Genomic DNA, 14475 nt, shown 5'->3' on the forward strand with positions numbered 1-14475 from the left:
TTTGTTGACATTACTGTGGTTCATTTTAGTTTTTTCCTCATCAGTCATGTACATAAGAGTTTTATGATACATCTAAAGTTGATAAATAATGTTTATTCCATTACTTTAATTATATGTCTAATACTATGATGATGTTTAATAGTTGTGTGAATAAGACTGAACACCTTCTATATTATAGCATGTTTCTCTGCGTGTGGGAAACGTTCTTTGTGATGTACATTATATGACTTTCCCATCACCATATGTTTATGAATACGTTGACATGTCTTTGTTAATGTGCAGATGTAATTTACCATAAAAATCGTAAGTTGCTTCTACGGTTTGTACCATATTTTAACAGTGAAAAACTGGTAATCACAGCTGCCCTTGTCGTATTTTTAAAAAATATTTTTTACAGACTAGCTAGGTGACAAACATTTACATTATTAGTTTAAAATGGCCTTAACTTTTTTCTATATGATTAATAGTTTAGAGTTTAAATATGCAAATTAGACATAATTTAACTGCAAATGTGCCAAATTGCTTACAAAAAGACTAAAATGGCAAAACAGAGGTGGATAAAAAGTAACTGCTAGTTCACTCAAAATTGAAACTCACTTGATCAGGGGTGCCCAAACGCAGTCCTCCAGGCCTAGTGTCCTGCATAGTGTAGGTCTAACTTTCCTCAATACACTTCCCTGGAAGTTTCAAGTACCTAGAAAGAGCTTGATTAGCTGGTTCAGGTGTGTCTAATTGGGATTGGAACTAAACTCTGCAGGACACTGACCCTCCAGGCCCGAGTTTTGACACCACTGCACTTGATCATTTACTCTCTTACATTATCATGCTGAAAACCACACGATTTTTATTGTGATTATGATTATGATTTTCTTTCTTTTGTTGAACACAAAATAAGATACTTTGAAAATTGCTGTTTGATGGCACTCGTTGACTTCCAGTTGACTTTAGTTGGAAAAAAAAATACTATAGAAGTCAGTGGCTACCAGCAACCAGCATTCTTCAAAATATCTTCTTTTTTGTTCAAAAGTAGAAATACACTCAAATAGGATAATTTTTTGAATAAGTTAATGGTGAGTAAATCATGACAGAATTGTCATTTTTATATGAACCATTCATTTAAGTCACTCTAGGGAATCTCTAATTAGAAATAATTGTAAGTCACCTTGTGTTTGATATTCTGAAAGTCAGTGAATATGTTAAAAGAGGTAATTCTGTTAAAGGCCATACAGCAAGCGTTAATCACATGTGTTTTTCTAAATGCATCCTCTTGGCAAGAATCCATGAGTGAACGGTTAATGGAAAGAAAGCAAAATAGAAAGTAAAAAAGAGAAGTGTGCGGGGGAGGTTGTGTGTGCTTGTACTGTATGCAGTGGTTTTTTGCTGCTTTTGGAAGTTGTTCTCTATCAGGAGCAGCAGCTGTCAGGGCAGGACACGACTCAGCTTTTTCTGCGCTGTTGATGGTAAGTTGCTCTTTGTCAGCCTGATTAAGCTTAATCACCGGCTGTTACTAGTGAGCCTTAGTTTACTTTTAGAGTGGTATGATGTGGAGGACACTTTACGCACGACAGTCAGAGTGTGTAGTGACGCTCCTGGATTAACAGGTCACAGTCAAACCACAGACTGCATTTGGGTTCATGGCAGATCTTGAGTTGAATTCTCATGCTTAATATAGCTTATTTGTATATTTGTGCATTTTAACTGCTATTGGTAGATGGTTGGGTGAAATTGTTGGGTATTTGATTGGTTTGTTGTTAATAAGTTAATAAGTTAATTAATAAGTTAATTAGTTAGCAATTCAATTCATTGGTTAGTCGGTCAGTCAGTTGGTTAATTGGTTGGTATGTTAGTAATACAATTAAATATTATTATTTGTTTGTTGTTTTGTTGATTAGTAATACAATCCAGATTATTGAGGGATTTAACTAGTTAGTTTTGTTGATTAGTAATACAATTATTAACAGATTATGAAGGAATTTAACTAGTTAGTTAGTTAGTTAGTTAGTTAGTTAGTTAGTTAGTTAGTTAGTTAGTTAGTTAGTTAGTTAGTTGGTTGGTTGGTTGGTTGGTTGGTTGGTTGGTTGGTTGGTTGGTTGGTTGGTTGGTTGGTTGGTTGGTTAGTTAGTTAGTTAGTTGATTACTGGTAACACAATACAGATTATTGAGGGGTTTAACTGGTTATATTTTACAGATTATTAAGGAATTTAGTTAGTTAGTTAGTTAGTTAGTTGGTTGGTTGGTTGGTTGGTTGGTTGGTTGGTTGGTTGGTTGGTTGGTTGGTTGGTTGGTTGGTTGGTTGGTTATTTGGTTGGTTGGTTGGTTAGTTAGTTAGTTGATTATTGGTAACACAATACAGATTATTGAGGGGTTTAACTGGTTATATTTTACAGATTATTAAGGAATTTAGTTAGTTAGTTAGTTAGTTAGTTTTGTTGATTAGTAATATAATTATCTAAGTATAAATAAATAACTAAGTTAGTTAGTAATACTATTATTAACAGATTATTGAAGGATGTAACTAGTTAGTTAGTTAGTTAGTTAGTTAGTTAGTTAGTTAGTTAGTTAGTTAGTTAGTTAGTTAGTTAGTTGGTTGGTTGGTTGGTTGGTTGGTTGGTTGGTTGGTTGGTTGGTTGGTTGGTTGGTTGGTTGGTTGGTTAGTTAGTTAGTTAGTTAGTTAGTTAGTTAGTTAGTTAGTTAGTTTTGTTGATTAGTAATATAATTATTAACTTAAAGTTGAGGGGGTTAACTAGTTGGTTAGTAATTCAATGCAAGTTAGTTAGTCAGTCAGTCAGTTAGTTAATTAGCTAGTAATACTATCCAAATTATTGTGTAATTATTTAGGGGCCATTAGCATGGCTAATTTGCATGGCCTTATAAGCATGGCCTTACTAGTTTGATTAATGGCTAACCCTGTGCTGTAAGTGTTTGTGTTTACTAAATAATAATTTTAGTAATGAGTTGCTAAGTTAGTTTGTCACTTTAGTTGTTTTTTCTTGTTTGTCACTCAGTCACTCTGTAATTTTTTAAAAATCCCTATTTTGTCAATTGCTTATTTGGTTATTTGGTCAGTCAGTCAGTCAGTCAGTCATTTAGTCAGTCAGTTAGTTAGTTAGTTAATTAGTTAATTAGAACACATGTAAACAAAGAAACATGTTTAGAGCCTATTTTACATTCAGCAGAGTCTTGTATATACTGTGATGCATTTCTCTTCTGATAAGTTCTCAGCATGTCCAGCTGTGCATCAGCTCAGTTTCGAAGACACTCTAGCAGATGTCTGGTAGTCTGCCACTGTCCTCCTGCTATGTCCTCACCTGTCCCTCCCTCTGTTTGTTGAAGACACCAGAGGATGGGGTCAGACTTCAGGAATCCTTCTCTTCCGTCTGCCACGTTCTTTTAAGTATGCTTGGATTAGGATGAGGTTAAGAAGCTTTAATTGAATTAACCCCTTGTATCCCACACAAGCAAGACTGGAGTAAAGAAGCAGGAGCTTTCTCACGGTGTGTGGCGGAAGATCTCTGCCGTAACCTGATACTTCAAATGTCTTTGGGGAGGTTACCCTGGAAACTGTATGAATGAACTGACATCGTCTGTGCGTACATGTGCTTTTAATTAAAGAGGAGCCCTAATAGAGACATTTAGTGGCAATTCACTGTCCCTTGTGGCACAGCAAACGCATACTTCCTACCCCTCTCTTCCGCTTCCTCTCTCGCCTTTTTACTCAACCCTATCAACATCCGTAAAAATCAACGTCTCCATTTCAATAAGCTCTGCTTTCACAGCCAATGGGTTACTGAAATTAAACTCTATATTTCATGTTATTCCAAACACACATTAGAAAATATTTAATTATTTTGGACCCACTGACTTGTGTTAAGAAAAAACTCGGAATAGCGTCATTGTTCAGAATGAGATGAGGGTATGAAAATGATTTCAGAAGGTTGGCATATAAGTAGACAGGCTAGTGGATGTTGATTGGTTTGTCCTTGTAATTTAATTTACTTAAATGTATATGATTGGTCAATTCAAGGTTTAGTTGGTTATCGTTTAGTTTATTTTGTTAATTAGTTAGTTTAAATTATTTTGTTAGAAGCTTAGTAATCCAAGCTAGATTATTAGGGGATTTGACTAGTTAGTTATTTAATTAGTTTGTCTTTAATCTAACACAGTTTTTTTTTTTTTTTTTTTTTTTAGAATATGCAAAAATCATACAAATACAAGAAAACATCAACAAATAACAAATACAAAGCAACGAAACAAAAACAAAACAAAAACAACAACAATATAGTCAGGTACGGGTATGTGCGTGAGTGTGTGTATGCATGTAAAGGTAACTTGGTGGACAGGTCAGAGTACATACATTAGGAACAATAACAGTCAATAAATGAAGCAAGTGTCACAGATATAGATAAAACATATAGAAAGAAACCAGTCAGAGGTAGGGAGTAACAACAATGCTTATTAATGTATGATAGTAAATATGAGAGTAAAAAGAGAGAAAGGACAACAGTAATAACTGACAACAATAATAATAAATCACAAGTGCTACACCAACTACAACTACAGAAAGTTACTTATATTACAACTACTACTGCTTCTTCTACAGCCACAACCACGACTACTACTACTAAAGTGTCTACTAATACTGATACTACTACAACGACTACCACTACTGATACTACTATAGCGTTTGCTACAACTAATACAACAATGTCTACTGCGACTACTACTCCTACTAATACTACAATCACTTCTACTACATCTACATCAACAACATCTACTACTGATATTACTACACCAACAACGACTACTACTACTACTGTAACAACCACACCATTACTACTTCTGCTACTACTATACCAATGACATCTACTACTACATGAACTACTACTTCAATAATCTCCGTAACAACAACAATCTAACACAGGTTTTAAGGGATTTGACCAACCTGTGATTCAAATTATTAAATTAGTTGATTAATTAGTTACATTTTGGTTAATTAGTTAGAGAATTAGATGAATGGATGGTTTGTTGTTGTTTTTTTAACTTTCAGTTCGTTCATCATTGTGATGCATAGTTTATTAAACTTTTTTTGTTATTCTTATTACTTAGTTATTAGTTAGTTATTTCTTTATTATAAGTTAATTATTAATAACTTACATTTGTTAATTGTTTGATAGTTAGTTAGTCAGTAATCTAACACTGATGTTTTAAGGGATTTGACCAACCTGTGATTCAAATCATTACATTAGTTGGTCAATCAGTTTCATGTTTAGTTAATTAGTTGGTAAATTAGTTGAATGGATGGTTTGTTGTTGTTGTTGTTTGACTTTCAGTTTGTTCATCGTCGTGATGCATAGTTTATTAAACATTTATTTCTGTTTGTTAGTTAGTTAGTTAGTTAGTTAGTTAGTTAGTTAGTTAGTTAGTTAGTTAGTTTGTTAGTTAGTTAGTTAGTTAGTTAGTTAGTTAGTTAGTTAGTTAGTTAGTTAGTTAGTTAGTTAGTTAGTTAGTTAGTTAGTTAGTTAGTTGGTTAGTTAGTTAGTTAGTTAGTTAGTTAGTTTACTTTTTGTGGGACATCACCTGAAGTAGGACAATTTCTAATAATTTCCTGTGTAAAAAACTAAACATGTCACTTTCTTTGCACATTTGCCTACATCAATCATCATCAGAATTGTCAGTGGCTCCAATTTGTAAGAATATCTTATCACGCATGGATGTCCAGAGTGTGTGGATTCCAAGAGGGAAAGATGCATCAGTCATCAGATCGTGACCTAGAATGACCAGAACAATGTGGCGACGGAGAGCACTTTGTAGGAAACTCCATTAACAAACCTCAGTCAGTTAATTAGCTGTAGACGCAGCGGAGCATACAGACCCTGCATGTGGCTCGGAGCTTTGCGAAAGGCTTTTAGATGAAAGTGATGAATTGCTGTCATTGGGCTTGTTCTATACTTTATCAAATGATTAAATATTGAATGTAAAATAGACAGCTCTCGCCGCATGCAAAGGTCATTTTCTGATTGCCACATTAATCAAAATGCTTTTTCCTGTCAGCGGTGAAGAGAGAATTCCCAAAACAGCAGAGATGCGCCTGTGTGGTGATATGCTGCTGGCATGTGTGTGTGTGTGTGTGTGTGTGTCTGTTTGTGTGTGAGGTTAAACACTGCAGGATGAGAATTTGCAGCCTTTGGAACCTTCCTCTCCATTCATTCAACCAGATTCCAACCAGATTTCCATTCATGCATCCCAACAGATTGTTTTGTATTCACGAGGATTGCGTTTCCATTTTTGTATGCTTTACCTGTCTGGAATTGTGCAAGACATTTTCCTGTCTCAAGGGTGGGATTTTAACAGTGATGACATAAGGAAAATGGATAAACACCCATCCCACTCTTGAGAAACACTCTTATTTAGGTAGTCATGGTGATAACAGAGCCGGAGAACCTGCCTTTCTTTTGTGTGGCATAAAACTAGTTAAAATACAACCAGGAAGAGAGAGGCCCAAAGGCAAGGAAATGCATCACCCTCAGATTGCTGTCTGTGGTTATGCTACGACACACCCTCAAACACACACACTCACACATGCGCCTGCGTGCATAGACACTTTTTTTCAAAACTGACATCCTGAGCTGTTCGCAATTCACTCTCTGACAGCACATGGGGCCTGGCCACTGCTCCAAGATTCCACTTATCTGCTAAGGTAAAAGACTGATCTCTGTTAATATTTTACTATACCAAGCTCTCCTCAGGAATGTTTCTGGTTTGTGTTATCCGCTAACTAGCTGTCATTTGAATTGAACTGGTTGTGGTTGTAGTTTCTGCACGGAGCTGCTGTAGGTACTTGCTGTGGTTTTAGCAGTGGTGTGGAGGCATGAAAGTTTTGTTTTGGGGCCTTGCCATCATACAGCGGGCATCTATTGAGAGTCAAACAAAGGAACATTATTGTGATTCAATCATAAAACCATCCATACAAGGTCTCAGCATGGGATTGACCTGCGCACACACACACACACACTCACACCCTCTCATAGCTGTTTGTTTTGAAAAAAGGCCCATCCTTACATGGATGAATTCAGGCAGTCTCCTTGAGTTTAATTTATATGGGGCGGACTTCATTTTATGGGGAACATAAAGACTAAACACTCAGATTGTGTGATAAGTCTGACAGACAGCTCAAGTGAGAGTGAGAAAACACACTTCCTCAGTGAAACTGTGCAGAGATGCTTTGCCTCCTCATGTTTAAACAGATCCTTTAAAGGGATAGTTTGCCTAAAAATGAACATTCTGGCTTTATTCATTACAAATCTCTGTCTCTTTACTTGAAAAACCTTACCAAGGTACATTTTTGAATATGTTTCTGGGTGCTATCTTTCAGTACTGGTAAAGTGAATGGGGAATGAATGTGCCAAACACATTTTGCGTCACTTAGCACATTTAAACTTACAGTGTCAAACACACTTGTGTCAAAAAATGTCAAAACATCAAACAAAAATTGTCATTCACTGAAAAAGTTTTTTCAGAGATGATTTCTTGGATTTACTAAAAAAATTTTACGTTAAGTGACTGTAAACAATTTATTTGGGTTAAATTTAAACAAAACAAATTAAGTTGAGTTTTTTCTATTTAATTTGTTTGTTTAAATTCAACACAAATAAATAGTTTGCAACAGTTTTGCAGACATCATTTTTTTCAGTGTGCCACTACTTTTATTTGTCAGTGTGCCATTCCAAATCTGAGTCACTTTCTTTCTTCCAACACAAAGAACATAAGTTTTTGACGTTAAGATAACCTTGGATAAAAATACCACGGTTTCATGGTATCAAAGTATTGTGACTACTGCTCAAAAATGAGTTTTTAAAATAAAACAAAATAAAACTTTTTTTCCCCCATTTAACACAATATGTTTTGTTTTTAAGAAACATTTATAATATTTTGGAACAGTAAATATGTCAGGCTAAATAGTTCAAATAAATCATTGACTTCTGCTCTCTTCATTATTTTCAAAAACACAGTTTTCTTTTACAACATAAAAACTATTTGTTTAAAAACCTACCTTTACTTTAGGAATGGTATAACAGAAGCAGTAATAAATCCTTTACTTTTTTAAATCATGGTAAAACTTGAAATCTGTTATCATCCCATACCTAAAGAGAGTGATCTGGACTGTAAGTTTTCAGCTATAGACCTTTTGAACTTTGCGTTCATTACAATGGACATCACATATCAGGTGTTTGTTTCTAGAGCATTTCACCGAATTTAAAGCCTGTGGTCTAAGATATTAGACTTTATCCATCCAATCAAATGTCAGTAAGATTTCACAGAAATACCAAAAATAATCAGCAAACACAAAGTAAGCAGAAGGGCTGTGTGATTTGGGAAAAATATAAAATTGTGATTTATTATTAAAATTTTTTTTGACATATGACGATTTGATTTACAATTTAATTTTGTAGTCAACCTTCAGCTCAGTAATCTGTAAGCCCTGACTACAATTCTGCAACAGCTCTTAAAAATGACCTGTTTTTGTTCGGTGTCTGTGACTTTGAAGCCAAAATATTCCCATATTACAAATTCTGTTTTACTTTGATATTAATTTGCCTATTAATGCTTCTAAAGCAGCAGATGCCATAATCCCTTTTGCCAGTGCTTTCCTGTTAGTTTTCTTTTTTTTTTTTTTTTTTGTGGGCAGAGTTTAGTTGCGCAATTCTGATTGGGCAGAATGAAAGTGTGCTCACTCAATTGGCTAGTAAAACATAGTAGTAGTAGTAGTAGACAGCCGACAGTCACGCATTTGCTCTGGGTGGGGGAAATTGTGCTGGATGCTGGATTCATTCTTTGGATGATTTTCTTTTGAAATTCATCACACTGACTCAGTGATCAGGAAACAGCAGTTAACAGCCAACTGGATCCTAAATTAATGACAGTCTGGTAGTCATAAGATATGGCCTCCGAATACAATGCCAACTTTATAGGGCTCTCTTTCAACCTAATATTAACATAAAATTTCAATAATTTTTTTAAGGGGAAAAATCATGTTTAGTGTACTTTTTCATAACATGTTCATGCCAGTAGGTGGAAAGTATGCCAATTTTTGTGGCTAGAATGCTGTTGACCACACAAGTGTCTACACCGCAAAATGCGCAAATGTATTTTTACAAACCATTGGTCGTGGTCAAAAGTGTACAAGTTCAAATGTTTCAGATCTTGTTCACATGATCTGCATTTAAACTCTCAAAAAAAGTATCATCCACTGGTCACACTTTACAATAAGGTTAATTAGTTAATGTTAAGTAATGCATTTACTAACATGAACAAACAATGAACAATACATTTACTACAGTATTTATTCATGTTAATAAACGTTAGTTAATGAAAATACAGTTGTTTATTGTTAGTTCATGTGAACTCATGGTGCATTAGCTAATGTTAACAAGCATGGACTTGAACGTTTACAATGCATTAGCAAATGTTTAATTATGATTAATAAATGCTGTACATGTGTTGTTTATGATTAGTTCATGTTAGTAAATGCATTAAGTAATGAACCTTATTGTAAAGTGTTACCCATCCACTTGTTATCAGAATCATGAAAATGCATTCTAGTACCAGGTGTAAACAAGGCCTAATACACTGTGAGATATTATATACTGTTGACCACTTTTATAATTATTTAGTGTATGAAATTTGTTTGATTTTTGTGAAAATAACTTGGATTTGGGGTGGGGGGTGTTATATTAAGTGGCTTAAACTAATATGCACTTACACTGAAATTAATAATAAATATATGTAAATATATGTTTTTACATTGTATCTATGATTGAATAAATACCTGCATGTAACTACATCTGTAAATAATTTTTCTGTTTACAATCCCTTACACCTATCCATAACACCAGACCTTGCCCTAACCTTCCCCCAATTCCCCCTCAAGAGCACCAGAAGTAATCTGCAATACATTAGGAACCCAGTAAGTACATTGCATTTATTTTCTGATACAAGTACATAGTAGTTGAGGCCACCTAATGTAAAATGGGACCAAAAAAACATTTAGGTGAGTAAACGGACAGAGTTATCATACCTCAGTGTGAGTGACATGTGTGAGTGCTCTGAATCGGGCCGAGGCATTCAGTTGGCCGGTTGGAAGAGGTGTGCCAGAGCTCTGTTTAGTTAGGCTTCAATGCGGTATGCTTGTAGTGTTAGTCAGGGATGTGATTCTTCTGTATAATTAGTGAAAGTGAAAGTGATAAACTTAACTACTTAATGGCGAAGTATGATTTTTTTTTTCAGGGTGGAATGTAAAGTAGGCTATATTGGTCTACTCAATTCAACTGGACTTAATATTTTTACAGTTAGAATTGTTGGAATAAAGAGTCGACTAAATTACCTGGAAAGTTATATTCTGTGGAGACAAGAGAACTAACCGAGTTAGTGACGCCTTCTAGTGGCGGTGTGTGGATCTGTCCTGACATTGAGGTACAAAGTATAAACCTATGTAATATTACTTATGTCACTAATAAACTACTAAACATTTAAACTGATTTAAATTAAGCTTAAATGTTGTGGCTAATAACAAATATTCATATAATGTATATATATATATATATATATATATATATATATATATATATATATATATATATATATATRTATATATATATATATATATATATATATATATATATATATATATATATATATATACTATTTACATAATGTATACACATGCATGTATATATGTATGTATGTATATATATATATATATATATATATATATATATATATATATATATATATATATATATATATATATATATATATATATATATATATTTATTTATATATATGAACCAGGTATGTAATAAGCCGAGCACAAAAAAGTAATATATATATATATATATATATATATATATATATATATATATATATATATATATATATATATATATATATATATATATATATAGTGTCTTCTCATCTTACTTTTTTGTGTTCGGCTGATTACATACCTGGTTAGTGTGAAGTGCACCTGGGCCCGAAACTGAAGGCACAACATCACTTTTAAGGTACTGTTTCATATGGATTTATTAATCATTCTTTAGACGGGAGGAAGGACAATCACACTCAAAATTCAAGGCTAATGTACCTAATATGAGCACACCCCAAGCGGGTCATACACCAGATGAGCCACTCAGCGCCTTGACACAGCATGCACGTGATAGTTGGAAGTATCACACACCAGATGCGCTCATTCACATGTTATTTAAAATGAAAGTATACAGATGGCGCTATGTGGTGCGGCAAAAATATGAACAGTGTCCTGAGTTGTAGTTGGGCGCCGCGGACGGCCACCAATTTGCTGTGCCGGTATGCGTACACTGATGGAAATATATGTTTAGAAATCTAAAATCCATGGCGCTGCTGTTTGGCGGGGCGTGTCGCTGAGCGGCGCATTTGGTGTGTGACCACCTTCAGTGTACTGTCTCTTTACATTCACACTTGTTTCTCAAGACAATGTCTAACAGTCTCGCCTCTCTAGATTTGAAGAGCAGCAGAAATTACAACTTTTCAAATAAAACCACACTTATATTATCACCAGGGCTTGCTGTGCAGTAATAATAAGCGTTCATGCACTTAAACTCAATTCAGCTTTTTGTGTAAATGGTAAACTACATGCTCTTTGTCAGAATAAAACTCCTTCATGTCTGATTGACCATTACCATGTCTTTTAACTGCAATCCACGGCCCAGCATGACAGCACAGAGCGGCACTGATTACCAGCGCAGAAATGTGCACTGGACGAGTGTCTGAGATTTTTGCTTTTCTTTTTCTCCCAGATGAGCGAGTCTGCGGATGCCGACTATTCAAAGAAGCCCTAAAAAAATTTCCCCTAATTGATTTTATGGGTCAATTACGTATTTTCCTCATTGTGTGGGCAGCAGGGGAGCCTGGGCCGTTCGACTGACAGCAGCTCCACTCGTGTGCAAATGAGTTTGAGGGAGGCAGTAGAGAGATGCAGGAGGAGGGGTGGATGGGAGAAGTCCTCTTTTGGATTAGTGGAAGCTTCTTGGCGATCTGCATGTGAATGAGCGTGAGCAGCTTTAGCCGTTACCCCTGCACTCTTTGCCTGTAGTGAGGGAGAGAGACGCAGAGAGAGGGGGAGAAGTGCATGGGCAGTTACACAGAGCTCAAAACAGAAGTTTAGGGACAAGTCTTGCGGTACATCACAGTTGCGGACCGTCTGGCGTGGGCCGCTGGGTCTTCATTGGGGAGAGTGGTGTGGATAAAGCTTTGTGAATGAGAGAAGGTAAGAATCTTTTTTCTTATCCCATGGGCTTTGCATGTGTCTCAGCTCCACTGCCCCTCTGATAACAATGGAGCCAAGAGCAATGGAGCACTTCAACTGTGCCAAAAGGGGGAGGGGAGAGTCTCATGGCTGCCCCGAGAAGACACTTTTTTTTTTTAATGATGTCCTCAATGTTGGTTTGTTTTGCTCTATTTTCATCATTTGTGATATGTTCAGGCAGGAAGGAACTGAGGGTTGACGCACTCTGATGTTTGAAGCTTGGTTATGGTTATTGGTTACCCCTTTTCAAGATGCAACAGGCGTGTTTGCCATTTGCAGCAAGTATAATGAAATGCTTGCTCTCATATGAAACCGTTTGAGTCATTTCCTTCTCGTGTGCAACGTTTTAGAAGTGAACCTGTTTTGGACGTTTTACTGATTTGTGATGAAAATAAACAGGAAGTTGACGTAAAGAGTCAGGGAGGCCAAAATGGTGCCATGATGAGGTTCAGATGTAAGGTATTTTTTGTGGTATTGTTGACTTGCATGGATAAAGTTTATTTTACATGGTCCTGGGATTGATTAGTTGTAAATATGTGTCTTTTAATCAGCTTTTTAAACTAAACAAGCATTGTGAAAATTTGTATGTCTAATAAATTGAATTGTACAATTCTAATAGGTGTTAAATGAAATTGTTTTAATGTCCAAATGGCCCTCTGCTGGTATTTTTTGTTTTCCATTGATGGCATGCTAAAACCACTCAATCCAAACACACTAGAAACCATGTACTGGTTCTAATAGATAACAGCTGATAATTTGCAATGTTTTGAATGGTATTTGTTGTGGAAATCGTTAAAACTGTGGCATTCTGCATTGGTATCTACAGAATATTGTAGCCAAACTAAGCAAAGCTGCACAAAATTTGTGCACAGACACATAAAAGGACACAGGTCTTGGAAAATTTTATAGCAATATCAGTGCTTCATATTAACATGTGTCATTTGATTATTCTCTTTCTTTTATTATCTGCAAAGTACACTCTATTTCAGAGAGATATTGCTATGGTTTACAACCCTTTAAATTTTATTTTATCATGATCATTCTCATATGGAATGATGAGCATACCAACATGTGCTAGTTGTGTTGGTTTTGACACATGGCTGCTGGTTTAAGATGTTTCTTGCTGGTCATGAGCTGGTTTAAGCTGACCAGCAAAGACATGACCAGCAAATAACCAGCTTATGACCAGCAAAAGCACAGCACATGCTGATTTTTTTAAAGCAGGGATTGTTCATTGTTTTGAACTCGAACTAGAACTAGAGCAGATGTTAGCATTTAGCAGTTAGCACAACAGAACATCTTTTAAGGGTAAAATGTTTAGTGTTTAGTTCTGCATTCTTACTTTTATGGCTCTCTTGGTTTTTGTGATGGTCAAGGGAAAATGTATGGGAGCATAAGAAGAGTGAATGTGTTTGTGTGTTTCATTGCCAGTTTCTGCCAGAGGTCTGTTAATGTCCACGTCAGCTATTGTATTTATAGCCTTACAAATATATCTTTTAATGTGGTCTGTGTTTGAAATGTGGAGTTCAACTTACTTAGGACTTGGTCAATGCACCAATATCAAATTAATTGTTTGTTCCAGTGAAATACAAGTTAAAATGAACAGATTTGTGGTTTGGTGTCTTACTTACAGTAAGCCTTACATTGAGAATGTAAGTGAAAGACTCTTTCATGCTATATCTGAGGTGCTTTGTAGCAAATGAGAGTGATTTTGTCTTCTTGATGTGTTCTTTGGTTCTGTCAAGTATGGGCAACATCTGTGAACAGTTTTATTAAAGAGCAAGAACAGACACAGAGCAAACTCGGGGACAGAACTGTTTTCATTTGGTTTCAATATGTAAGGTTTTTATTAAAAAGTTCCAACTTCATTTCTACTTTCTTGCCTTTTTCTGTCACTCTGTTTGCTTTTCTCAAGCCTTTGTAAGACAGCGTGTCTGCCCTCTCTATCTCCAAGCATAGCTCTATTTGTCAGCTTCTATTAGAGCTTCAGACAGCATCAAATAAATAAATCTGTCAGTCCACCGTTCGGCTGTTTCTTCTCCCTTTTACATAAAGCAAAAAAGTCTTACTTTCTGTATTCAGCAGTGACAACACATACTTTTAAAATTACGCAAAGTTCAAAGCCAGGTTTCACT

The 14475-nt window shown here is 35.4% G+C and overlaps 1 protein-coding gene across 4 annotated transcripts in view; it reads left to right on the top strand.

The window, feature by feature from the left end:
* The window catches only part of septin12 (septin 12), a 124928-nt gene that overhangs the window by 67036 nt on the left and 43417 nt on the right, over positions 1 to 14475 (top strand). Inside the window, exon 1 of one of the 4 annotated variants that reach the window (XM_005163961.4) lies at positions 1383 to 1460. The exons of 1 other annotated variant lie outside the window; for it this stretch is intronic. Coding sequence is in view for 1 of the 3 variants with exons in the window: in XM_687930.6 (XP_693022.3) it covers positions 12292 to 12301 (10 nt within the window). In the remaining 2 variants the exon portion in view is untranslated. Of the gene's footprint in view, positions 1 to 1382; positions 1461 to 6639; positions 6698 to 12123; positions 12302 to 14475 lie in introns of those variants that run through there. 2 more of the 4 variants (XM_005163960.5, XM_687930.6) reach the window with 2 other exon arrangements.

The sequence above is a fragment of the Danio rerio genome, chromosome 3, assembly GCF_049306965.1.
Source record: "Danio rerio strain Tuebingen ecotype United States chromosome 3, GRCz12tu, whole genome shotgun sequence".
Classification (NCBI taxonomy): Eukaryota; Metazoa; Chordata; class Actinopteri; order Cypriniformes; family Danionidae; genus Danio; species Danio rerio.